General features: G+C 34.4%; 1 protein-coding gene across 1 annotated transcript in view; it reads right to left on the bottom strand.

Moving 5' to 3' along the window:
* The window catches only part of LOC133190576 (zinc finger SWIM domain-containing protein 6-like), a 71417-nt gene that overhangs the window by 9058 nt on the left and 34641 nt on the right, over positions 1–27718 (bottom strand). Inside the window, exons 12-16 of the mRNA XM_061326277.1 lie at positions 22445–22597; positions 22116–22251; positions 19741–19892; positions 16564–16727; positions 13119–13807 (exon numbers count right to left, since the gene is read on the bottom strand). Of these exons, the coding sequence (XP_061182261.1) occupies positions 13119–13807; positions 16564–16727; positions 19741–19892; positions 22116–22251; positions 22445–22597 (1294 nt within the window). The remainder of the gene's footprint in view (positions 1–13118; positions 13808–16563; positions 16728–19740; positions 19893–22115; positions 22252–22444; positions 22598–27718) is intronic.

The following is a 27718-nucleotide window of genomic DNA, read 5'->3' as shown; positions in this document are numbered from 1 at the left end:
ATGCTATTTCCTTTAACTGATTACCAATTAATTCTTAATTCTATGTCTCTCTGCTGTTCAAAAATCTTTTGGCAATTCCTCTATACTTTTAGATTATTACAATTTCGTGTCCAAAGAAGTTACTAAAATTTTATTTATCCTCAGCATCTCGAAAGCCAGTTCTTAAACACCCCTTTCCCCCATTTTGTTGGGGAAAAACCTTTAATCCTAGAAAACATCATGAATCTCTTTGTTGAAATGAGATACAAATTTAAGCTCACCAGAACCGATGGTTAAGGTACGCTTATCTGATCACCTGTCATCCATCGTCTGTCTTTCTGTTCGTTCATCAATTGGTTAACTTTTCACATTTTCGAGTTCTCAGGAATCATCGGCATGACCAATTTTTGCCAAACGTATCATAAAGCATCCTTGTGTTAAACAGGAAACAAATTCTTTAAATTTGGAACATACCCTCTCTAAAGGGGAAATAAGAAAAGGCAAAAAAAGTGTGTGTCTTAAAAATTTGTCTAAAAAACCACTGGGCTAGATGTAAAAGCATCTTGGTATGTATAGATTCAAATTTGTTCAAATCATAGTCCGGGGTAGGGTTGGGCCACAGTATGGGATCAAAATTTTACACTATAATATTGATATAGGAAAAAATCTTGATTTTTTTTCTTCCAAAAACAGGAGGGCCATGAGTAGAGTCATATTAATATGCAAACATCATCAGAAAGTGCAGTTTTAAGTTTATTCAGATCATGGCCCCAAGGGGTTGGGTGGGGTCACATAGGAGGAGATAAAAGTTTGACATTCAAATTTGTACAAATTGTGACCACCTTCATAGGGTGAGGCCACAATAGGATCAAAGTTAAACATGGAGATACATGTTTAAGAAAAATCTGTATAAATCTTCTTCCCTGGAACAGCAAAAGCATGATTAATCTTATTAATTTCTGCAAGCATTCACATATTTGTTTATTCAAATCAGGTAGGTTGGGGCTACAATAGAAGGTCAATGATTTGCAGGGAATAAACAGGAAAAATCTTTAATAATGTTAATCTTCTCAAGACCAGCACAGCCATGAGTAATCATTTTTATGCAACTAATCTCACATACTGCAGTTTCAATTTGTTTAAATTATATATATCCGCTCACCTGGGGGGGGGGGGGGGGGGGCAAGATTTCAAAGATCTATATGGGAAGATATAATAGCAAGTTATCGATAACTTTGAAAAAAAGTTATTTATAATAGAACAGCAGGGATATGATTAGTCAAATTAATATGCAAGTCAAATTAATATGCAAATAGCATCTAATACTAATGTGTAGAATGGCCACCATAGAGGGATTTATATGGGAAGATATGATAGGAAAGTATAGATAACTTTGAAAACAAAAATTATTTAGAACAACAGGGGCATGATTTGTCAATTTAATATGCTAATCAAATTTATATGCAAACAGAATCTAATACTTATATATAGAATGGTCACCATAGAGGGTCAAAGTTTTACATGATATGAATATAAAGGAATTTAAAAAAAATCTTTTGAATCTTTCAAAAATCTTTTAAAGAGTGGCTGATTGTATGTTGTTTTACGTCCCATTCGAGAATTTTTCACTCATATAGAGACGTCACCATATACCGGTGAATGGCTTCAAATTTTGACCCCAGGGCCATTGAGCAGTGAGGGATCTTTATCGTGCCAACGCCTGCCGTGACACGGGGCCTCGGTTTTTAAGGTCTCATCCGAAGGACCCGCAACTTTCACTTCAAAGTGCCGAGAGCATGGCGAAGGAACAGTTGCTACCCATTTTTTATCGACTTTGGTCAGTCGCGGCCGAGATTCGAACTCACGACCTCCCGATCACGATGCGAGCGCTCTACCGACTGAGCTTCCGTGAACGGTTTTAAAGAGTGGCAGGGTGACAGCTAATCATTAAAGGGCGTCTGCGAAAGTTTTGCCTCAAAATCATGTTGTATGTTATTGAGAATAAATATACTTGGAAAAGATAAAACAGGTAATCAGAGATTACAGAGCTCACCTCAATAGACGTTGCCTTTAGATAAGGCAAAGTCCCACACTAAACAAATAATATAGTAGTGTACATCCCTATATGCAACATTTATGCAATTTTGGTCTGATAGGGCTTGCAGTTACTTGGGAATGGACTTACCTAAAAACTTCAAAATAGTCACTCATTCAGAAAATTTAAGTAAAATCCAGCATACCTGAAGCAAGTTTGACAGCGTTCATCCCTTGATGCATCATCCTTGCAAGTTTGGTTCAGATAGGCCTTATAGTTTATTGGTAATGGACTTGCTCCAAAAAATTTAACTTGATCACTCATCTGGAAAATATAGGTCAAATCCAGCATCTGAAACAACTCTAGTACTATGCATCCCTTGATGCATCATCCGTGCAAGTTTGGTTCAGGTAGGCCTTATAGTTTCTTGGTCATAGACTTGCTCCAAAAACTTTAACCTGTAAACTCATCTGGAAAATGTACGTCAAATCCTGCAACCAAAGCATCCCTGGTAGTGTGCATCAATAAAAGTATCATCAGTGCAAAGTTGGTAAGCATAGGGCTTATAGTCAATTTAGAAAGAAGCTGCTCCAAAAACTTTAATCTGGTCTCTCATCTGGAAAATGTACGTCAAATTCAGCATCCAAAGCAACCCTGGTAGTGTGCATCAATAAATGTACCTTCAGTGCAAGGTTTGGTTCAGGTACGACAAATAGTTACTTTAGAATGAACCTGCTCCAAACACTTTAACCTAGTCACTCATCCAGAAAATGTAGATCAGATCCAGCATTTGAAGCAAGTCCAGTAGTGTGCATCCTTAGATGTATCATCCATGCAAGTTTGGTCAACGAAGAGCTTATAATTACTTTAGAATGAACCTGCTCCAAAAACTTTAACCTGGTCACTCATCCGGAAATTGTAGGTAAGATCCAGCATCCGAAGCAAGCCTGGTAGTGTGCAATCTTAGATGTATCATCTGCAAGTTTGGTCAATATAGGTCTTATAGTTACTTGGAAATAAGACCTGCTCCAAACCTTTAACCTGCTTTAAAAACATTAACCTAGTCATTCTTATCTGGAATTGCCGCATCTGAAACCTTGACTGGTACAATGAAAAAAAAACTAGAAGCATCTTTCATGCATCTCTGATTAATATAGGGCATAGAAGTATTTGAAAAGAAACTTTAACCTAGGACGCCGAGGGTGTTACATAAGGTCCCCCAACTTCGTTGAGGTGAGCTAAAAGCTGTAGGAGAATTAGTACTTGAAAGAATATAGCAACACGGATCATCTAATTAAAAAACCGGTATACAGAAGTACTAAGTATGTATTTTTAGCGTTGTCTTCCTGCGTATCAAGTTTTATTGAAATAGGATTTTAAAAAAAATAAATAAAAAAAAAATTAATTAAGGAGTATAGCATTTTGAAATTTCTGTTTTAGTAACCATTGAGGCACCATTCATCAAAAACCGATTATATATCTTCCAGTAGTTTACTTGTGGGTCAAATTGCATTGAAATCAGACCAAAGGAAATTTAGTAGCCCTGGCAACATGGGTCACTGAAATAAAAACTTAATAAATGAATTATGAAGCTTAGTGCAGTCTAGTTGTGTACCAAGGCTTCTAAAACTGGGGAAATGTAGCATTTTGAAAGAATTTTAACGCTGGTTATTACTGTTCATCGAACTCAAACCGATAAACAGAATGACGTATCTTGGTGTTATCTACTTGTGTACCAAAATTTATTAAAACGAGCAAAATGTAGAAAGAAAAGCGTTTTGAAAAATTGTTGTCTTTAACTTTTCAATCGTCAACTTCACTTACTTATGCAGCAATATACCCTCATCACCTGCATATGGGGTGTATATCTCTCAGTTGATTCGATACGCAAGAGCATTCTCTACGTATGAACAATTTATAAAACGAGGTAAGTTATTGACAAACAAGTCCATGAAACAAGAATATCAACAGTCTCGTTTAAAGTCATCATTTCGTAAGTTCTATGGTCGATACAATGACCTTGTCAGCAAACACGATCTATCATTAAGTCATATGCTGACTGACGTTTTTCATACTAATTGTTAGGCCATTATTTACACACTGAATTGTTGACGGATTTTTCTGTTATTTTCCGATCATGACAAGGAGCACACGGCGAGAGTGACCGTTCGGCAGCTGATGCTCACTCCTCCATGGCACCTGATCCCACCACTAATGTTTTTGGAGGTTCGTGTTTGCTCTGCTCCCGATTTGTATTTTTTTAATGGACTTTGAGCTTGAATATTGTTCGTTATCTCCATATTTCAAGGTACACATTACCACAGCAAATATCTCCTCTGGTTTATGACCAGTAGAGCTATACATAAAGTTTACCATCTTTGAGAGTTGCCATGATAATACCGGTATTTATAAACATTTTTAGAATTTTGCTTTTCTTTTATATTTATATATATATTTGTAAAATATGACCCTCTACTGCCAATCCTAAATTTGAAGGGTGTTTGAATATCTATTGCAATGTGTTGCTTTCATGTGGATTCAAATACATTTTCCCTATAAAAACTTTTATCCCCATATTGACCCCATCCTAACACCAGGGGCCATAAATTGAACCAACCTCAACACAAGATGTAGATCTTATCAAATTCGTTTCCCCTATAAATCTTGTATCCCTCTCTCTCTCTCTCTCACTCTCTCTCTCTCCATATATACAATGTATATATTCTGAGGAGAGATAATTGATGGTTGTAAGAATGATATAAAATAGAGCAGGTTATTAGTCGTCGGATGGTATATATATATATATATATATATATATATATATATATATATATATATATATATATATATATATATATATATATATATATATATATATATATATATATATACCATCCGTCGTCTAATAGCCTGCTCTATTTTACATTGTACTTAAAAGCATCGATTGTCTCTCCTAGGAAGAGGTGATGCCGTTGTTTTTGATTAGATTGAAGTGGACCCGTTGTTTTTTGAGAAGAAGCCGAAAGTGTGAAAAGATGACAGACAGGTGGAGGAATTGACAATGACAAAGCTCAGGGTAGCCTTTGGGTCCGGGGAAGTTAAAAATGACAAGTTCATGACAAACATGCTAAACTATTTAATCAGTTGATATTAAACTGACCAGTGTTGGCATAATTATAAGTACTTTATTTAGGCCAAGATCAATCGATTTTTTACGTTATAAGAGGATTTAGAAATAAAGGGAAACAATATTGCTTTTTAAAATGAAAAAAGTCAAACATTATATAAAAGTTAATTAGAATGAGAGCAAGTAGAATATAAGGGTCTATTTTAATATACATGTACATTTAGCTTGAAGTTAGCTTCCATATACTTTATTGAATAAATGTATATTGAATGAAAACTCGTGCATTTGGGTTCTGTCACAACGTTATTTAAAAATGTCGACGGTAAAGGCACCTTGTCATCGTGTCGCTATACGATCATAATCTTTTTTATTTCCTCTGTGAATTTAAACAATTTAAACCCCATCCATCTGTAGGTGTTTTACAAACAATGGATATAGATCCATATATGCCTAGCTACTGCATGGAGACCTCAATGAACAGTTTTCCATCTCTATCCATTCATTCTTAGCAACATAACTACAATTTTAAAATTCGAACAATGCTTATAAGAGATTTACACCTTCCTCTAACATAGAAATCAAAGTAACAGAAAATAAATTAAGGAGACATACCGAAATCTAGAATCGGGCCTATTTGGCCGGTATGTATTTTTCCGAAAGTCCATCGACATTTTCGCGCGTGTCAGTTAATCGTCCTAAACTGTAAGAGCAACTCTCCACATGTCCACTATGTATATTCACTCGGCCGCTAGAAATCCCTACCAACAGAATTGGTCGGTGCAGATCTAGCGCATTAGCGATTTGTTCGCGATAAGTATATCACAGTGTATTTTTAAAACACATTATATATTAAGGAGCTTTGTAACGACGTTATGACACGGATTACTGATTCCTAAGAAGTACAATCAATGCCAAAGTACACATCGGAAAACCAATCATCGACTTGATTCACAACATGCAATTCAAATCGGCAAGTAGTCTCACACATACCTTCAGAAGGGCAACATGCCAGCGTTGGGTTATTCTCTGTTGAGAAGTTGACGACTCGTTATTATTCCCAGTCAACGCTGAGGAGCAGTAGTAACGAGCCGTCAACTTCTCAATAGAGAATAGTGTTGGCTTAACACTTTTGTAAAATGTGAAAATGCTATTATATATTGGTATAATGTATGTCAAATGCAACTAAATCTTCGAAAAATAATAACCAGACAGGGGCATATGTATTTCTTTAACTTGAAATATAGGACGTGAATGTACAGCTACAGTAAACCTCCCTTCTTTGGTCAGGGATTCATTCACCCATTAGGACGACGGACCTAATTCGAAATTTCGCGCCACTGCGCAGAAAACCGGCATATGCCTGGAATCAAATTGACTTAGTTATGTATTGCAAAAGATAAAAAATATACATTTTTAATTCTTTTAAAGATATTCTAACATTTCCTCTCAATTAAAAAATATTGTAACTATTTCGATTTATATTCATTTGTTAATTTTATAAATAAATGATTTATTTGGCCAAGGTATTTTCATTGAAAATTTCCCCCAAAAAGTGCCCTTCACCTGAGTTTGACATGCCCCCCTGAAAAATCTAAGCCGATGACCCATTTATTTTTGGGCATAATTTGCTGTTAAATTGTCTTGTTAACGTTGTCCTTTAATATGAATAAAAATTCTATTGCAGATTTTTTTTTTCAATGATCACTCTTATACCCTACACTGGTAATTTCCCATTACTTCCTATAGTAATTATCGATTTCCATTGCCAACTTTTGAAACGCCCCCATTAAAAATCTACATCGATGACCATATGATTTTATTTAATTTTTTTTTTTAACTCAACAAAAGTCACTTTACCTCATATTAAAATTTGAATAAAAAACCTACTGCAGAAATGAATTAGGTCCGTCGTCAAGATCGCCGGAACATTAACTGGCAAAATTAGATTGATTGATTGTTTGTATGTTGTTTTACGTCCCATTCGAGAATTTTTCACTCATATAGAGACGTCACCATATACCGGTGAAGGGCTTCAAATTTTGACCTTTACTCGGCACTCAGGGCCATTGAGCAGTGAGGGATCTTTATCGTGCCAACGCCTGCCGTGACACGGGGCCTCGGTTTTTAAGGTCTCATCCGAAGGACCCGCAACTTTCACTTCAAAGTGCCGAGCGCATGGCGAAGGAACAGTTGCTACCCATTTTTTATCGACTTGGGTCTGTCGCGGCCGAGATTCGAACTCACGACCTCCCGATCACGGAGCGAGCACTCTACCGACTGAGCTACCGTGAACGGTGGCAAAATTATAAATGTGCAGCTTACGTCATTTCCAACTGTTACAGTCAAAATGTTAAATGATAGACAATGAAATGGGCGGGTACAATTTGGCACGGACGTCCGAGAAAACATTGGATTGAAATTCTAGTTTGGGGGCCGAACAATCTTGGAAATAAAAAAAAGAAAGTTTTTTTTTTAGTTTGGACAACCCCTCCCTGTTTTTGCAGAATTTGTTAAACTCTGCACACATCACTGAGCATGGACTGACAATACTGGTGAGTTGGTTTTGCTTTCTCACATTTCTACTCCGCATTTTCTGGATATATCTTTAATTTTTTTCACTAATACACAACAAAATTTCTACTTTTCTTAAGTATTAAGGATAAAGATTACGTTGTGAAAATTGCAAGGATGTACCAATCAAATGCCTCCCGAAATTCGTAGTTTCAATAACTTCAAAATAAAATAAGTTTTTTAATATATCTCAGTGTGAAATGCTATAGCAACATATAAGTCATGATATCAAACAAAATATTAACGTCAAATCTGTGTTTATGCCCCTTTAAAACATCTTGAATAGTTACTTTGAAACTGTTATAACAAAAAATAAGGAACAAAGAGATCAAGGTCACAGAAGAGGACAAGGTCAAAAAAATTATGTCACATTTGAATAAATTTTGGTTAAAGTATCTTGAACAATTTCTTTGAAACTGAGCTAAATGCAGTGACAGACAGATATACAAAAGATGAATATAACAAACACATTATGCACGGCCATATTGATGGTGGGGCATAAAAATACTGCTTCTATTGTTAATTCACCTATGCAACTGGACTTTTCACAAATGGAACAAATGGTTCTGAACAAAAAAAAAAAAAAAAAAAAAAACCAAAAAAAAAAAAACCTATGTTCTAAAATCAATGCTAACAACAGAATCCATTATTACATATTTTCAGAATTATGTTATGAGCACTAAGTACCAAACACAAAACAGAGAACTAATGTCAAACGAGATTTTGATTCATTTATTTTTCTCCTTGTCAAGATAATTTAAGACACATCACCTCTTCACAGAGAAGTTGATTCTTAAAACACATAGACTAGACAACTCTACAATTTTCTATAAATAGAACAAAAGCACTAGAAACACATTCATGCCACATAATGACACAAGAAAATGGGATTAAAATAATGTACATACAATAAATAATCATACTCATTATCACAATTGGCAAAAAAATCATACTTCAATACAACTGAACAGTTCTATTGTTCTTAATCAAAAGAGAGCACTTACTTCTCAATTATGGGATAATACTGTGTTTGACATACAATCTTATTAATCTTTCAATTCATAAAAAAAAATCCAAAAGGAATCTGAATTTTGTAATTATTTTTCCATGTAAAATTATTCTCTACATCATATTTTGACCGGTTAAACCAAATTCATAATCATTGTACATGAGAGTTTCTTTCCAAATACCATTTGAGTGTGAAATTTGTCATTCACAATGACTAAACAACAAAGAAATCCACTGGAAAACAAGTTTGAAAAAAAGACTTTGAATATTAAACAAAATATTTTCTCCACAAAAACTATTGTGCAATAAAATATATAGCAACATAAACAACAACTAATAACAAACATCTCTATACTTTGTACAGCCATAGGACAAAATAACACTTTTCTGGAGAAAAAAAAAATCTGACTTCAAGTCAACAAAACATTTGATTGATACACAATATGGTAAAGATTAAAAATGGACAGTACTCCTGCAGATTTCTGATGTGGACTGAGAGGGTGTGTTAAACCCTTGATAACTGAGGTAGCACTTGATAACTTGTTCATCACCACTGCAATGAAATGATACAAAACAGAAAAAAAATACAAAATCCTAAGAAGAACGTGTAATTATGTACCTGACATTTAACTAATCTCACAACACTTTTACATTGTGACAATAATGATGTTTCAACCTGCAAGACAGTCTTGCATTTAAAATTCTATGGCTTATTGCACAATCTGTTTTAAACTATTGCCTTCATCAGCATTTGCATAATTCTACATTGATTAAATCAGAATAAAGATATACAGACCTACTTATCATCAGTGATGTACAATGATGCATTATGATCAAGTCAGAACAGTTTGTGAGACTGGAGAAAATGAGATTGCAGCAATAAAACATTGAGACAAAATGAGACAAAATATTTATTACTGTGACAACAAAATTGTAGAAGTTAAAAGGACCTTTCTGGATACCTCTTTTACCATCCATATATACATCAACCATTGTCTTGTACAGAAAAAAAACCTCCATCTATACACTTCTCAATAGCACCATAAAACTTTCATAAACAAACAGATTTGGAAGAAAAACTTTGCAAGGTGTCTGGGTACATAAAATTAATTGCTTTATGAAATACAGATAAAATATCAAAAGGATAATTCATAGAAGAGAGCTCAACTCTTTTTTTTTTAATTCTGAGAACACACAAGAGAACACCAAGTACAGACAAACACAAAGAACTAGAACTGTCCAAAATGGACAAATACCCCCAATGGGTTTTTCAGAAAAGGTACCAAGTCATTGAAAGTATACTTTAGGGATCTAGAGGTGTTCACAATTTGTTAACACTGACACTGAAAGTTAATTGCTCATTGTATTTTTTATTTATGAATGATGAACTAAACCACAGCCTAATGAAACATCGAAATACTAATCATTTTATTGTTTTTATTAGATTGTAAAACTTAACAGCAACCATCCATAATCATTGTGAGACATAACTCTGCAATTTGTTTGTTGAAATATTGGTACTGTTTAAGATTTAAATTAGTACTGTTTAAGATTTAAATTAGTACTGTTTAAGATTTAAATTGGTACTGTTTAAGATTTAAATTAATACTGTTTAAGATTTAAATTGGTACCGTTTAAGATTTACGTATAAGAAAATAAAATAATCATATCAGATTATACAGTATCAAATTAATCTTGATAACTTTATATCAAGTAAATTTAGAAAATAAAGGGCTAGCCATCAAGTAACTATGCATCTAAATTTGACAGACACTATTAATTTAGAGACCAAATCCTGAATTCTTCCCAATTCCCAAGAGATATAAATAACACATATTTGATGAAAGATGATCTAACAGAAATAATTAAGACAGCCTTCCTACATTGAACTCAATAATCAATATTTAACTGGACAGACTTGTCAAATTGCTCCTTGCATGTCCAACTCATTACTCCCATGGGATAAATGGATTTACATCAACTGCTATGTGTTGCACTAAGTCTGTTCTTGTACTAATATAATATGCATATTTATGTCATTACTGTTAAATACAAAGATTTTTTTGAAATTTGTTATAAAGCTGTATATCATAAAAAATGTGTAACATTTTAAATAAGGTTACTGCATAACTATTACATTTGAAGTAACTATCTTCCTTTTAATCCTTCGTCTTTTTTTTTTTTTTTTTTTCAAAGTTTTAGTGACCTGGTTTTAAGCTGTAATTCACATTTCTCTACAGATACACCAACTGGCAGTTTCTTGATTCTATGTCTCAAATCTACATGAACTCAAAATGACCAATATAAAAATGAAAAAAAAAAAAAAATGAAGAAAACTAGAACTGTCCAAAAGGGACAAATACCCCCCGCTGGGTTTTTTTAGAGAAGGTGCCAAATTACTAATACTTTATGGATCTAAGTGGTTATATTCACAATTTTCTTATAAACATTTAGAGTAAAAATATAATTGCTCATTATATTTTTTAAATGAATGAAACTAAGGTGCAACCTAATAAAATAGCAACACTAATACATTGTAATTACTTTGTTTTTTAATACATTGCAACTATCTTTCATCTTTGTGGGACTTGACACTGAAATTGATTGTTGGAAAAAAAAACCAACATACATGTATTATACAAAATCAAATTAATCTTGGTAACTTTATATCAAATTTATTTTAAAAATAAAAGGCTGGTCAGTACTTTGACAGACAATAAATTACAATTAAGAGAATTAGAGAACAGAAATCTTTAATTCTTTTGCCAAATTCCCAGGAGATATAGATAACACCTGCTTGATCAGAGATGCCCTAACAACTTCCCACACTGAACTCATTAATTAATCTTTAACTGGATGCATGTCCACTCATTACTCCCAAAGGACAAATAGATTTACACTATCTGCTGTGTAATGTAAAAACTGTTTTTAATACCTGATGATGTTTTTTTTTAGTTTTAATGAGTAGTTTTAAGCTGTAGTTCACATTTTTGTACACTTCAGATGTTCTAGATTCCTTAGACATTTATAAACCCATAATGACTAAGCCAATAAAAATGAAAAAAAAAAAAACATCTGTAAAATGCAGAAAAATTATCAAATAATGTTGAAAATACCAGGTGTACATCTTCATATGGTAAATAATGAGTGTACAAATTTTCATACAAATCTATGCAATAGCCTCTGAGAACAGGTCCGGACAAAACCACACAATAAAAATGAAAAAACACCTGTAAAATGCAGAAAAATTATCCAATCATGATGAAAAAACCAGGTGCACACCTTCATATGGTGAATAATAAGTGTACAAATTTTCAGACAAATCCTTGCAATAGTTTCCGAGAAACGGCCTGGACAAAATCTCGTCTACAGACAGACGGACAGACAGACGGACATGGTGATTCCAATATACCCCCCCTAAACTTCGTTTGCGGGGGGTATAAAAATGTCCAATCATGATGACAATACTACATGCACATGATGAGTAATGAGTGGACATTTTTAGACAAATCCATGCAGTAGTCTCCTAGAACATGTCCAGACAAAATCATGTGTCTACAGACGGACATGCCAATGCCAATATACCCCTCCAAACATTGTTTGCAGGAGGTTTAACAAACTGAAATGCAGACAAATAATAAACCATGCCACTGACATTTTTTTGGGGGGGGGGGGGGGGATACAGAAATTAAAAAAAAAACTATAAAGTAAATCTACAATCACAATACTGGACAAGCATACCTTTAGTATTCATGATATCAATTTTTGTGTGAGGATTAATTAAGTAATCATGACTCTACTGCACAAAATAGAAGAAAAAAATAACTTGAAGAAGGAACGGACTGTTTTAAAACTACAAACCATGGGGATCTCTGACATGATATGGATGTTTTCATACATTTCTCATTCTTGGCATTGTATTGGCATGGCTGATGAAAATATGAGAGCAGAAAAACCCAAAGTTATATGTAAAAACTAAATTTCCTTTCTTGTGCATTCAATTTTTGCTACTAAATATGTTGTAAAATAACCCCAAACAGATTTGTTTTAAACCATATCATTCACAGATGCCTCACATACAAAGTATGACAGTTGACATTGGTCCCAAACACATATAACCACTGGAATAGCTACCTCAATCATAAACCAAACCTTTCCTTGATTAAATACATAAGTTTTTTCTTTCCTTTATAAACTAATTTCATATTCTCTATCAGTTGTGCAAATTGAATGTGTCCATCATGAGCTAGTAGAAAAGTTTCCCTTGCTTTACCGAGGAAGTCTATAAAGTCACCATAGTGACGCGGGCTTATGTGAGTCAGTTTTGAATGGGTTGTGGCAATGTAGGCATGAATTGTGGCATCCATTAATTTCCTGAGAGGGTCTTTGTCATACGACAAGTGTTTTATTGCACGGCGTTTGCCATCAGTGCTCCCTAGCCCTGGGGCAGTCAGTGTACACCGTCTTAGTACGTCTGATAACACATTGGCACAGTGAACGTTATCTGTCAACAATGGAATCATGTTTGAAAGTTCATTCTTTCCCAGATTGTGGCTGAGTGCACAGGCCCAGTGAATGTCATTGATTGCTGGGTGAGTATCATGATTATAAGACAGTTTGAGATTTTTCATGGCCAGCAATGCTAGCTTGTATGCTCGATTGGGGTAACCCCTGTGTTCCATGTACCGGGCGATGTTGAACAATTGGCTGGAATTCATGATGTGAGCAGCTGCATCAATGACTATTTGATAGGCAGTTTCAAAGGCAATTGGATCTTTTTCACAGAGTGTCAGGGCACAAAGTGCGCAGTTTTGCGGATCTTTGGTGGCACATTGGAGTGCAAGTTTTCTTGCATGATTGGCCAGCTCTTCCTGTTGATGGAAATTAACATTTAACTGCATCATGGTGCTGCGAGACATAATGTTAGTAGCAACCATACTAGTTGCCTCTATGGGTTGAAAGAGCTGGAACCAGTTTAGCATTATTGAGATGAGAGCCTTGATGCCAACCTCCATGGCACAAGTCACCAGCCATCGAACCATTTCCCTCCTCCTCCAATTCATTGTCATAAGTGTCATCCTCATCACCTATAAACACCAATATAGCAAGAAATAGTTAAATCATTTTGAACTTTAATTCCAAAGAAAATCAAGAAATATTCTGCTACATTAAAATGTGTCTCCCCTTCATATTTAATGAATCATTCATCAAGATCCAACATAAGACATACCCACAAATCATAAATTAAGGTTAAATTTATCAAAGTTCTGGCAAGAAGAACATTACTCTATGAAATAAACTTCTTTCCATGAATGTCAAGATTGTATGATGGTCTTATTGGTATGGGACACATTAACACACCCACATGCCAACAATAATAGGTAAGGATGTCAGTGAAATATTCTAGTTAGTTGACACTTTTCTAGTTCGTTGACACTTTTGACTATCACTTAAAATTCACTATTCTCTTATATGTGACTTGAAAAACCTTGAGATTAAAAAAAAAATGTTTCAAAGGAATTGCCATTTGATGTCTTAAGCCATCATATGCATCATATGCTAGATTTTCATGTGGATGATGACTGCTGATCATTACCTGCATACCTAACAAAGATGTTGACCTTAAATGTCAGCATGATATATTCAAATGTTCAAGACTCCATGACGTTTAATAAGCACATGCGCGGATCTAGAGGGGGGTTGGGGGTGGTCCTGGACCCCCCCTGAAATTAGCACAGTAATTAAAAGTACATACAGAAGCAAATAAAAAAATGACTTTGGAACCCCCCCACCCCCACCCCCCTTAGAAAACGTGGACCCCACCATCACTACAATGGTAAAGGTGTTTTTCACATTTAAGAAATGGATTTTATGCTTTGTTTTTGTTTGCTTGTCAAGAAACTTTTGGGTTGGATTTCTTTTTGACTGGAATGGAACCCCCCTGGAAAAAATTCCTGGATCTGCACCTAAAACAAAACATACATACATCAATATTAGCGATAATTAGCCATTATTCTACTACTGTAACAGTTATTGCTGAGATCAAAGAATGCCACGGACATTATTCTCCAATAAATCATGAACGTCATCAAAAAATTAGATCAGAAACACATATCAAACCTGCACAGTTGAAATGAATATTTCACTGTAGAATATAATACTTATTTAAACCATATTGATGTGTCGCCTTCTGTACTCTAAAGAGTGCGTATTAACTAAAACAGCTGCTAAATGTCAGTTTTTATAGCTAAGTTGGGCTGTTCCATGGACCTCCCCACAACATTTACACTCTATGATTTTACTGATAAAGCAATGAAAAAGACAACTGATTTTGTAATTTTACATTCATAAAAATTATGATTTTGTAATTTTACATTCATAAAAATTAATCAATATATGTTACAAACAAATTTATAAATAAAGGATATTTTTAACCCAACAAAAGCTCAAATTGTCTGCATTCTATGCAATCCATACACAAGTAAACAAAGAAATTGCCCTTCTGGATTAAAATGTAACAGCATAATGGTGACCTAATTCGTTTCTCTATAGAGGAAATGCCCAGTCTTATTTTATAGCTGCTAGCAAAATAAAGTCCTTATTGTGGTGAATGATGCAGGATTACCTCCGAGGTCAAGAAATCTTGTTTGAAATATAAAAGCCTCGGCTAATGCCTCGCCTTTTATATTTCAAACAACATTTCTCAACCTCAGAGGTTATCCAGCAACATTCATGAAAACGCGGGCTTTATTTCTTAAATATTTCTGATTTAAAACCAATAAGTGTGAGAATTTAATTAATATTTTATTTTTTGTCATGTTTTATATTAGGTTTATATGATTAATGTTACAAACTGTTGTCAGTGTATTTTTAAAAAAAAAAAATTATTATTTATTTATTATGTTTATAATCAATTTGTTACTTTAAGAAATTAAATAGCAATTTAGGTAATAAAATAATTATTTTATGGCATCTCAGGAAACGGTATAATTGTTGTCCTTTGATATTGGGGAAGACCTGGGAATCTGCTATCCTTGGCCTTTGGCCATGTTTCCCAGGTCTTTCCTACTACCTCGTGACAACAGTCTGACTGTTTCCTTCATGTCATGAAATAAGTGTAAATTATGTATGGACTGTCCTCCTGTGTAGATGGTATACATTGTCTACCTGTACTGGGTTCAAGTGAAACATGCATTTTGTTGACCCCTTACACCAAACTGTTTACAATAAAGTCAATAAATGTTTTGTAATACCTTTTACTCTTTATTTTGTCATATCAATAAATATTTTTTTATACCTTTTTTTTTTATATTTTATCATATCTTGTGCTGCATTCAATGTTTGCGATAACTGAAAAGATATAGCTGATCCTGCCTACAGTGTGACAAAACAAAACATCATAGTGGTCCAATATCTCATTGACAGGTCCAATATCTAATTTTTTTGTACCACTCAGTAAAACTTTGGAAAGGTTAGACTTTTTTTGGCATAGATTTATATTGGAAACAATTTTTAAAGGTATAACAATATAATTTGTTTACCTGTATAGATGGTATGAATTGTCTATACATGTTCTGATCAGTAGAATACCAAGTCATCATCTACGACTGAAAATCTAGCGTATGAGGAAGGTATGGGTGTAATGATAAGACTGAAACATTGGATTTATTATGATACACTGAAACATTTGATTTATTATGATACACTGAAACTGTATCATGATTTTTATCATGATACTTCACCTTTTTATAATTTTCTATATAAAATCCCTATGTGTTCTGAAAGAGGAAACTACCTATCAAGGGCAGAACAGATTTTAAAGCATTCTGTTCATGACACTTACTTGTAGTCCAAGTTCAAATGCAGCATTCAAGGCAGGCATGTGTTTAGGAGCATCTGCTGGGGTGGCTATTTTGAAGACATCTTGTGCAAGCTTGAACAACTGAGATGAACTATGAATATGTTTCTGTGCCACCTCTAATACGGTTTTCAATCTACCAATATCTTCTGTAATGAAAAAAAAAACCAAGTGAACATGAATGAATATTAAAGCCCCAACCTATAATTTAGTCCTCATAAAATAATCTCACATATGGCTGGGACAATCTAAATAAAGCATCACAGAAATTATAATCACCAACTGTAATTATGATTTCCATATTTAGAATTTTCCAAATGGCATCAGTTACCATAGAAAGAAATGAAATATGCAAATTTTTTATTTCATTATTCTCAGTAACTGCCAAGCCAATCTTTCTGAAACTTTAAATGATTTTTTCTTGCATCATGTCAAAATGGTTTCTGCCAAAAAACACTGTTCAGGTCAGTTCAGGGTGACAGTACAATCATTGCTGTTTTTTTTTTTAGGTCAATAGGATGATTTAGCCACCTGAGCTGTACAGTATTCATTGAGCCCAAAGGGCAAAGTGAATATTGTCAACTTTTCATAACCAATTCTATCTATTTAGAAGTTCTTGATCTATTTCTGGTCCATTGCAGAGAAAAATAAATGTTACACTAACCTGAAAACTTGGGGTGTAGTTGAATATAACTTTTCATAAACAAGAGGCCCATAGGCTACATTGCTTACCTTGATAACTTTCACTACAGAAAAGCAGATATTAGTTCATAATGAAAAGTTTACATATATAAGTGGTCCCAACCTATTCCCAGGAGGTTATGGTTTGAACAAACTTGAATATACACTACCTGAGGATGCTTCCATATAAATATGACTAATTATGGTTTTGCTGTTCTTGAGAAGAATATTTTTAAAAATAATTCCTATACATTCTTATGTATAACTTTGATCCCCTGTTGTGGCCTTACCCTATCCCTGTGGGTCATGATTTGAACAAAATAGAATCTACAGTATGTAATGAAGCTTTCACATAAGTTTCTGGTCCAGGTTTTTGAGGAGAAGATTTTTGAAAGAGGGCTTTAATTTTCACTAATTCTTAATTGTCTCTCTTTAAAAGACGGCCCTTCATTTGAACAAACTAGAATCCCCTTCATCCAAAGATGCTTTGTGGCAAGTTTGGTTGAAATTGGCCCAGTGGATCTGAAGAAGATGAAAATGTGAAAAGTTAACGACAATGACAACAACGACAGACAAATTTGATCAGAAAAGCTCACTTGAGCCTTTGGCTAGTATCAATTTGGACGTTTTCAATCTATTTTAGTCCAATGTAGAAAAATAAAATGTTATGTTTACCTGGAACATTTCTTGCAGGTGAACATAACTTAGTATGACTTCTAGAATGTTGGATCTCAGCCAATGTAAGATCTTAGCAAAGTATCTAATTCTCTGGTTTTTAAAATTATGTTTTTCAGTGTGTGCCAACAGGATTTAGTCCAATTTACACAATTTCAGGTCTCTTCGACTAGGCTAGTAGGAAACAGATCAGCAAGGTATCTCAATTGGTGTGGTTAAGACTGGAGCCATATGCATCAACTTAAGTTTATTTTCCTCACTAGAAACATGTCCACATAGCATCATTGTTCTTCTATCGCCCAAATTTGTATAGTAAAATCAAGAAGTATGTAAAGGAAGCTCAACGTCACAGAATTTAGTGATGATTTATAAATGCTCCCATGTAGATTTATCTTGGCAAAAAAAATTGTGTGAAAAGATCCTTTTCCATATAAAATTACTAGATGAACACAAAACACACAACTTCAAAGTAAATGCAAATAAGCTTAACACAGAAAAATTCTGGGTAAGATATTTTTACCCAAATAAGATGCTTTGGAATGAACTTATTTTGTATAATGCTTTACAATATTCAGGAAAATGAGAATGAGAAATTCAGATCACAAACAGGTGAAGGTCATTTAAGTCCGGCAAAATTAAGGGGTAACAGCAACAGTTTTATTTTTACTGTAGCTCTATAGCATTTTCAATGAATAAACCAACAGCCCTGGAACCTAAAGACTGGGCCCATGGGATATGACTTCAAGGATTTTGGTGAAGGGTTATGCACTCACTGTAATCATTTAGTTTGTTTGTCTACTAGATGTCTTTTAAGAAAAGAGGAAGATTTTCAATGACATAATAAATTTTCAATATATGACCAACTTAGCCAAAGTCTAGGGTCTGAACCATGGGCTAGGGAGAATATGAATTTCAACAGTTTTATAAAAGGTTGTGTGTATATTATAATCATGTAAACAGCTTGCCATGAGTAGAGAGGATTTTCAAAGACATAAATGATTTTTAATGAATAACCAATTACTTATATAAACATGGACCCAGGAGCCATGAATTCCACAAATTTGGTAAAGGGTTAAGTATCTACTGTAATCATGCAAACACTTTTATAGCTAGAAGTCCATGAGTATAGAAAATGTTCAAAGATGTATTTTCAATTTATGACCAACTTAGCCCAACCCTCAGGCCTGAACAATGGTCAGAGGCCACAAATTTACTATTTTTGTAAAGGCCTTATTTCTTATCATAATCATGGAAACATTTCTGATTGTATGATATAATGCATTTTCAACTTGCCCCATCCTGGAGCCTAATCTCAGGGGGCCATGAATTTTATGATATTTATACAGGGGTCATTGTTTTACATAATCATGCCAGCATTTTCCCTGCTAAATGTCCAGGAGTAAAGAAAATTGCTTAAATTATGATGGTTTTGGCCCCACCCCTCAGACACCATGAAATGCAACCATGAAGAAATCGTGAAATTAAGAATTTTTGTTCTCCTTCAACCAAATATGCTATATAATAAAATTAAAATTTGTTTAGCGGTTCCCGAGAAGAACATGAAAATCTTTGAAAGTGAATAGAAGATGCACAATCAACGACGATGGACAAAATCCAATAACAATATTGAGGTCACCAAAGTGACTCATATGACTTAATTACAAATTCAATGGCTGTTTACAGAATCTCTTAATATTCACACATTAAACATCACATATGATCTTTGAATAATTTCCAGTGCCTTCTCCTACACCTTAATAACTTCTAACTCTCGATACAATTTTTTTGCTCCTCTTGTTAACCGACCTTTCGCTGCAGCCAGTAGGGTACATGCCAGTTCACACTGTTGTCCCTCAATGTGACCAAGAATGAACCAGCGTGGGAAACGACTCAGCATGGCTGAGCCAATATTGTTAATTCCATCATCAACATCTTCTGTGTCCTCCAACACTGGTAATCTATAAAATATACACCACTTTGTCAATAATCAAGCTTGCACATTGTTGGATATCTTGTGTACAAAAAAGGCAGTCCAGAAAATTCTATGTAAAGATGACCTGAGAGAAGTTCGTGGGACTGTGGGACCTGAGAGAAGTTTGTGGGACTGTGGAACCCAAGAGAAGTTTGTGGGATTGTGGAATCTGAGAGAAGTTCGTGGAACTGTGGGACCCGAGAAAAGTTTGTGGGACTGTGGTACCCGAGAGAAGTTCGTGGGACTGTGGGACCCGAGAGAAGGTCGTGGGATTGAAGAACCTGAGAGAAGGTCGTGGGACTGTGGTAAACTTCAAGTGATCAAGAGTCAGAGTTTTCAAGTGTCAGGAAATTTTCAGGTTGCTTGACTGGTTTTAAAATCAGACTAAGGAGAGATTATTCTCTTTCATAACAGTGCTAAAATTATACAGGTACCTAACAATGATATGAATTTTTTTTTTAGGTATACAGTGGCGTCGCGTTTATCCGGACGCCATTTATCCGGACGCTTCACCATCCGGATGATATTTTTTAGGAACCGATTTTTTCCACGTTATTTTGTCTCATTAATCCGGAAATTCGCGTTCCGTATCCTGACGGTCAATTTCTACTACAAAACACAATAGTTCATTGAAAAATGACTCGTTTATCCAGACGGTAATTTTTCAAGAAACGACATTTTCACACTTATCTTGCATTCAGGTTTATTGTTGTAAAAACATTGGCCATGCGGTCAGTTTGAAGGCGGTTACCTGTGACCTACAAACAATAGCGTCTATAATTAGCGTGTGTTTACCCCAATTCAATCACACGTTTATCTTTATTATGAAGCTCAAAGAATTTAGCTGACACTGTGCATTATTTAAATAATAATCCGTTCAAAATCATCTTGCTAACCGTATATACATCAGTAAATTCAGGAGAATTTTGGAGAGTTATAAATAAAATGAACAATAAATAACGAGCGATTTCGTAATTATTTTTATTTTGCTCTCTATCATGTCGATTGCGTTAGTTTAAGTTACGATGTTCCATTTCTAAAAAACGTTAATGTATTTGAAACCTTTTTTTCCCCACAAGACAGTATAGAAAGGTACATAATTGAAGAAATATCTCTATTTAATGTACTACCGTTTACAAACGTCCATTACTTATAAAATTGGCGTTACGTATAGAAGTTGATTACGTTTTTCAAGGTATTTTTTAATGATCAAAATTCAAACTTAGCGTCTGTAGAAAAAAATAATATTGATAATCATGAAGATGGCTTGTGTTTACGAATGTTTTTAACACTTTGTTTGAGTTAGCTTGCAGTGTTCAGTTAATTTTATAGTAACCCTGTGTAATGAATATACGGGGAATATACAGGGTTAGTTTATATTTGAACATTTTCAATGATGATGCTGAACAGTTCTGTCATAGCATATGAGCTTCAATAACTATAATATATGGCAAAATAAAACAACAGTAGATCAAAATTTGCTTAACCCATGAAGTCACATGCCAAAGAGAAGGCGAATTAAAAAAGGAGGTCTCGGCATAAAATTGCCCATCCATTTCTTTTTTAATATTGTGTAAATTACATTTTAATATATTTTTTCATTAATCAATTACTGCTTTTAAAACAATTAACCAAAATATAATTTAAAAGTTTTTTTTCTTTGCTGTCACATTTGAAACAATAATGTGCATATATACATGCTTAGAGAGTGCTTTTTGAGATGTGATTCAATTATACGGACAATTCATTTATCCGGACGATTTCGTTGGGGACAGAGGCGTCCGGATAAATGAGGCGCCACTGTATATACATATCTGGAAGTTTTTTTAAAAGAAAATAATATACATACTGAATTTTTTAAATATATGTAAAACAAAATCATATTTCAGTATTTAAACACAAGAAAATAGCAAAAGTGTGTTGTATATAGCATAAATCTATTATATTTCTTACTAACAAACCCTGTTAAAGTATAACTTTTGTTGTGATCTGATAGCTCAAATAGTTTTCAATGTTTTACATTGAAGACTGTTTGGGTTATCATGTCACAACAAAAGTGTTGGCTGGACAGGCTGATGGATGGATTCCAACAGGGCTGCCATATTACAATTACTGCCTGATATTCTTGAATTCAGGCTTACTACTACTGACAATTGTCACCATAAAATTCATAAAACCTATATCACATGACATTTAAAGGATTACAAACCTCATGGCACGTAGTCCAACTCGATAGGCCAAGTTCTGGTCATATGTTAGTAGACTGTTGAACAAAAATTTGGCAAATGTGTGCATAGGGTAACTCTCTGCATGTATGCCTTCTCCTAAACCTGAACCACTGCCACCTACAAAATTTTATATCATATTGCAAATTTTAAACCACTCCCACCTACAATTTTTTTTTAGATATCATATTACAAATTTTGCCATTTTTGAATTCTCTTAAAGCTTTGTCATTGTAAAATCTCCACAAGCACATACCCAGGAAGACCTAGGTAGTAATACAGTGATTTTTTTTCTAAGTGAGAGAAACTTAACCTTTAAGCAGTAAATCAGCTTGTCGCCTCATGACCTCCATAAGAGATGTGTCCAGTTCCACACTTTGTAACCGTGATAACAACTTTTCCTCCTGTTTACACGCCTTCTCCTGTGCATACAAACCTGATGGCATTTGTCTTTGCTGACCAAGACCTGTAAAAAGAATATTTTACGTAAACAAGTAAATGGGTTTTTTTTAGCACAAATGCTGCTTACACCATTCTTTGAATAATAATCATCTACATTTCATATCGACTTCTGTATGCAAAAAATTCTTTGTATTCAATGGTCAAGCCACATTCTACGTTCTTTAAACTGTCCTACATTGTCCCTTTCCACAAGAGCACATATGATGTAATTTATCTAAGTTGTTACAATACCACTTCTTTCAGCAGGATTTAAGCATCCACATAAAATGAACCCTGCACGGTGTATATCCCCCACCCATTCCCAAAACATAATGTCATAATAACAAGCACTCGGGGAGTATTGCTTATCCAGTCTCCTATGGCAAGTGTTATCTGAGGGACAGTGAGGTCAAGGTCACAGGGATGGTTAGGTCAGAAATTATTAAATAGTAGAATAGCTCTCATCACTTTGTACTACTATATGAAGTTTAATGAAAATATCTTGAATAATTTCTTTAAAATTGAGTTTTAAACTTGAAAAGAAATAGTAAAGTCAAAGGCCAAAGAGAACATCAAGATAAAAAAAATTGGACACAATTTCCAAGGAACACATAGTTCAGTAATTCTTGAGAAGAAGATTTTTAAAGATTTTTCTATATATTTCAATGCAAAACTTTCATTCCCTATTGTGGCCCCACGCTACCCTCAGGGGCCATGATTTGTACACTACCTCAGGAAGCTTCCACATAAGTTTCAGCTTTCCTGGTCCAATGGTTCTTGAGAAGAAGATTTTTAAAGATTTTTCCTAAATATTTCAATGTAAAACTTTCATTTCCTGTTGTGGCCACACCCTACCCCTGGGACCATGAATTGAACAATTTAGAATCTACACTACCTTAGGAAATCCATATAAGTTTCAGCTTTCCTAGTCCAATGGTTCTTGAGAAGAAGATTTTTAAAGATTTTTCCTATATATTTCAATGTATAACTTTGATTCCCTATTGAGGCCCCACCCTACCCCTGGGGGCCATGATTTGAACAATTTAAAATCTACTCTATCTTAGGAAGCTTCCACATAAGTTTCACCTGTTCTGGTCCAAGTGGTTCTTGAGAAGATTTTTTGATAACCCCACCCTATTTTTGCCTTTTCTTGATTATCTCCCCTTAGATGGGGTCTTGGCCCTTCATTTTAACAATTTAGAATCTCTTTCACCCAGGGATGCTTTGTTGAAAATGTTAAAAGTTTACAGACGGATGGACAGACAGACAGATAGATGGATGCCGGACAACAGGTGATCAGAAAAGCTCACTTAAGCTTTCAGCTCAGGTGAGCTAAAAACATGGATAGTATAAGACTGCAATAGAATCTGACAATCAAAGAAAAAATGGTTCTCAAACCTCAAATGAACAAGAGATGTTTGTGAAACAGTCATCCCCCCCCCCAAGAATTGGAATTTTTCTAAGTCCAAGGGGCATAACTCTGTCAAAATTGCTCAATCGTACCCAAAACAGAACTTGACCTATATATTCTTATGATAAATCTGTATACCAAATTCCATTTCAGTATATGCAACCTCTGCAAAGAAAATGAATGGAAACTGCAAATAATTCGAATTTTTCCAAGTCTAAGGGGCATAACTCTGACAAAAATTGCTCGATCATACCCAAAACAGAACTTGACCTGGATATTCTAATGATAAATCTGTATACCAAATTTCATTTCATTATGTGCAACCTCTGCTAAGAAAATAAACAGAAACTGTTGGTGGGCGAACAGACCGACCGACCAACCGAAAGCAGCAAAGCAATACGCCCTCTCTTCTTCAAAGGGGGGCATAATAATTAAACTAAAATTATTAGAAATGAAAGAAAAAGTGAGCAAGCTCACATACCCCACGCTTCCCCAAAAATCGACAATGCAACACGTAATGAATGGCACAGTGCATTTTAAATACACAGTATAATTCAAAAAAGGGGCATTACTTGCAAAAAATCATGACATCAAAACTTCTTGCATATAAGGACATTCAAATCTTTGTATGTTACAAATTTAACTGGGCTGAAGTTTCTAGATAAATAATGGAATCAAAATTTCTTGGTAATATACAAATCTATACATTATTCTGAAATACCTACAAAGTTTCAGGAAATTCAGTGCCGGAATTATGCTGACAAACTGTTATTTAAATTCCTCAGTGATTTCGATTTGTTAATGAGTGTAAGTCCATGTCCAACACATGACAGTTTACACATTTAAATAATTGATGGAAACAAAATTATGATGTAGTCATATGAATCTGTTTATATACTGTACTTATGAAATTATTTACGGCAAAGCACACCAATTTGAAGGGGGGGGGGGGGGGGGGGGGAGAGAACTATCGAAGATGGTGTGTGTGTGAGTGTGTGTTTGTGTTAAACCATTAATGTTTTGATCTCAAAATCAATAGGGGTCTTTTAAGGTCATAAAATATTTCACATAGAATTTCATTATAAAAAGCTGATTCCAGTGGAGTTTCTTATTACCTAGCTGGAAAGATTCTTCAATAAAAGGCAAAACTCGTAAGGCAAAAATAATGGAATCGGAATTTCCTGGTAATATGCACATCTACACACTGTGTACTAAATATCTGCAAAGTTTGTTCAAATTCTGTGCAGTGGTTTAAGAGGAGTTGTGCTGACAAACTGTTCATCTCTATATTCAAGATATGGCCAAAAACCTAAGTTGAAAAGTGCCGAAATTCCCAGAAAAAATAATGGAATCAGAATTTCCTGGTAATATGCACATCTACACACTGTGTACTAAATATCTGCAGAGATTGACCAAATTCTGTGCAGCGGTTTAAGAGGAGTTGCGCAGACAAACTGTTCATCTTTATATTGAAGATATGGCCAAAAATCTAAGTTGAAAAGTGCCGAAATTCCAAGAAAATATAAAGGAATCGGAATTTCCTGGTAATATGCACATCTATACATTGTGTGCTAAATATCTGCAAAGTTTGACCAAATTCTATGCAGCGGTTTAATAGGAGTTGTGCTGACAAACTGTTCACCTCTATATTCAAGATATGGCCAAAAACCTAAGTTGAAAAGTGCCGAAATTCCCAGAAAAATACGGAATCGGAATTTCCTGGTAATATGCACATCTACACACTGTGTACTAAATATCTGCAAAGTTTGACCAAATTCTGTGCAGCGGTTTAAGAGGAGTTGCGCTGACAAACTGTTCATCTCTATATTCAAGATATGGCCAAAAATCTAAGTTGAAAAGTGCCGAAATTCCCAGAAAAATAATGGAATCGGAATTTCCTGGTAATATGCACATCTACACATTGTGTCCTAAATATCTGCAAAGTTTGACCAAATTCTGTGCAGCGGTTTAAGAGGAGTTGTGCTGACAAACTGTTCATCTTTATATTGAAGATATGGCCAAAAATCTAAGTTGAAAAGTGCCGAAATTCCAAGAAAATATAAAGGAATCGGAATTTCCTGGTAATATGCACATCTATACATTGTGTGCTAAATATCTGCAAAGTTTGACTAAATTCTGTGCATTGGTTTATGAGGAGTTGCGCTGACAAACTGTTCATCTCCATATTCAAGATATGGCCAAAAATCTAAGTTGAAAAGTGCCGAAATTCCAAGAAAAAATAAAGGAATCGGAATTTCCTGGTAATATGCACATCTACACATTGTGTCCTAAATATCTGCAGAGTTTGACGAAATTCTGTGCAGCGGTTTAGGAGGAGTTGCGCTGACAAAAAAACAGGACTGACGGACTGACTGACTGACACACTGACTGACTGACTGACACACTGACTGACTGACTGACGGACGGACGGGTCAAAAACATTATACCTCACGCAACTTGTTGCGTGGGGTATAATAATTATTCATCAATTGATTAGTGCATGTTTTTAATAATCTTCCAAAAGAGATTTCAGTCTGTCTTTACTGCAATTGTCAGTCTACTCGATCCATTGTCAAATACTGATCACGATGTATTTTCAAAGTATTCAAATATAAGTTTGTATGGTAACTGAATATCATACATTTTCAAAGTACAGTATCATGAGCTCATAAACATGTATAAATGCTGATTATCAAATCCCTCTTCTAAAAATTTAAAAAACATAAGTAAAATCAAACTGTCAAGGGAATTTTTTGAAAAGTTAGTCAAAGGTCAAGTAGATTGTAACACTGGTATTTTGCATAATGTTTTAGGACAAACAGTGCACCTGCTAAATAGCATAAACTTACCTCTTAAATGTCAGAATATGCTGAACTATTTTGAAAAGTATGTCAAGGTCAAAGGCCACAAGGGTGGTAACCATGGTAATTTAAAAAAGCCATAGTGCCATGCAATATATGAAAAAATATCAAATTCATACCTCTTACAGTTCTTGAGATATAAGGTGTGACAGACAGACAGACACCAAGTAAAGTGATTCCTAAGTGTCACTCTGATCTGCAGGCGACACAAATATATCTTTAATAGTTTCTTTGACACTGATTTAAATGCAAAATAAAGAAAAGTATGGTCAAGATCATAGGTCAGGGTAAAAAAATTTGATGCAGTTGAGTAGCTCTCATCAATATGTATCAGTACAGTCAAACCTCATTATCTCAAACTCGATGGGACTGAGAAAAAACTTTGAGATATCCGAGGATTCGAGATATCGAGGGTAAAATATTTAAAAAACAAGTGGTTGGGACTTCCAAATCACTTTGACATATCCACAGTATTTGAGATATCAGTGTTTGAGATACCAAATTCAACTGTATATAAAGTTTGATAAAAAAATCTTAAAAGTATCTTTGAAACTGAGCTAAATGCAAATATAAGATTAGTAATATCAAGGTGAAAGGAAAGGTCAACGTCAATTTTTTTTGCATTTTTTGCATTTGGATAGCTCTCACTAATATGAATCAGTGTATTAAGTTTGATAAAAATATCTTGATTGGTATCTTTGAAAATGAGAAAATATGCCCTGTCATATTCATGGTGGGACATGAAAAAGCTTAATCTGCAACTGTGCATCAAGCAGCAGTATATAAAAAATTTGAGTGTTATATCAGACATTGTGATTCCAGTATACCCCCAATACTTTTTTACAGAGGTTAAATAATACAAATAATTTCTGCT

Source organism: Saccostrea echinata, unplaced genomic scaffold (assembly GCF_033153115.1).
Source record: "Saccostrea echinata isolate AGI-Se365-2 ecotype Australia unplaced genomic scaffold, CSIRO_AGI_Sech_v1 ptg000022l, whole genome shotgun sequence".
NCBI lineage: Eukaryota > Metazoa > Mollusca > Bivalvia > Ostreida > Ostreidae > Saccostrea > Saccostrea echinata.
The sequence above is the reverse complement of the archived record's forward strand: the minus strand, read 5'-3'. Positions and strand labels throughout refer to the sequence as shown.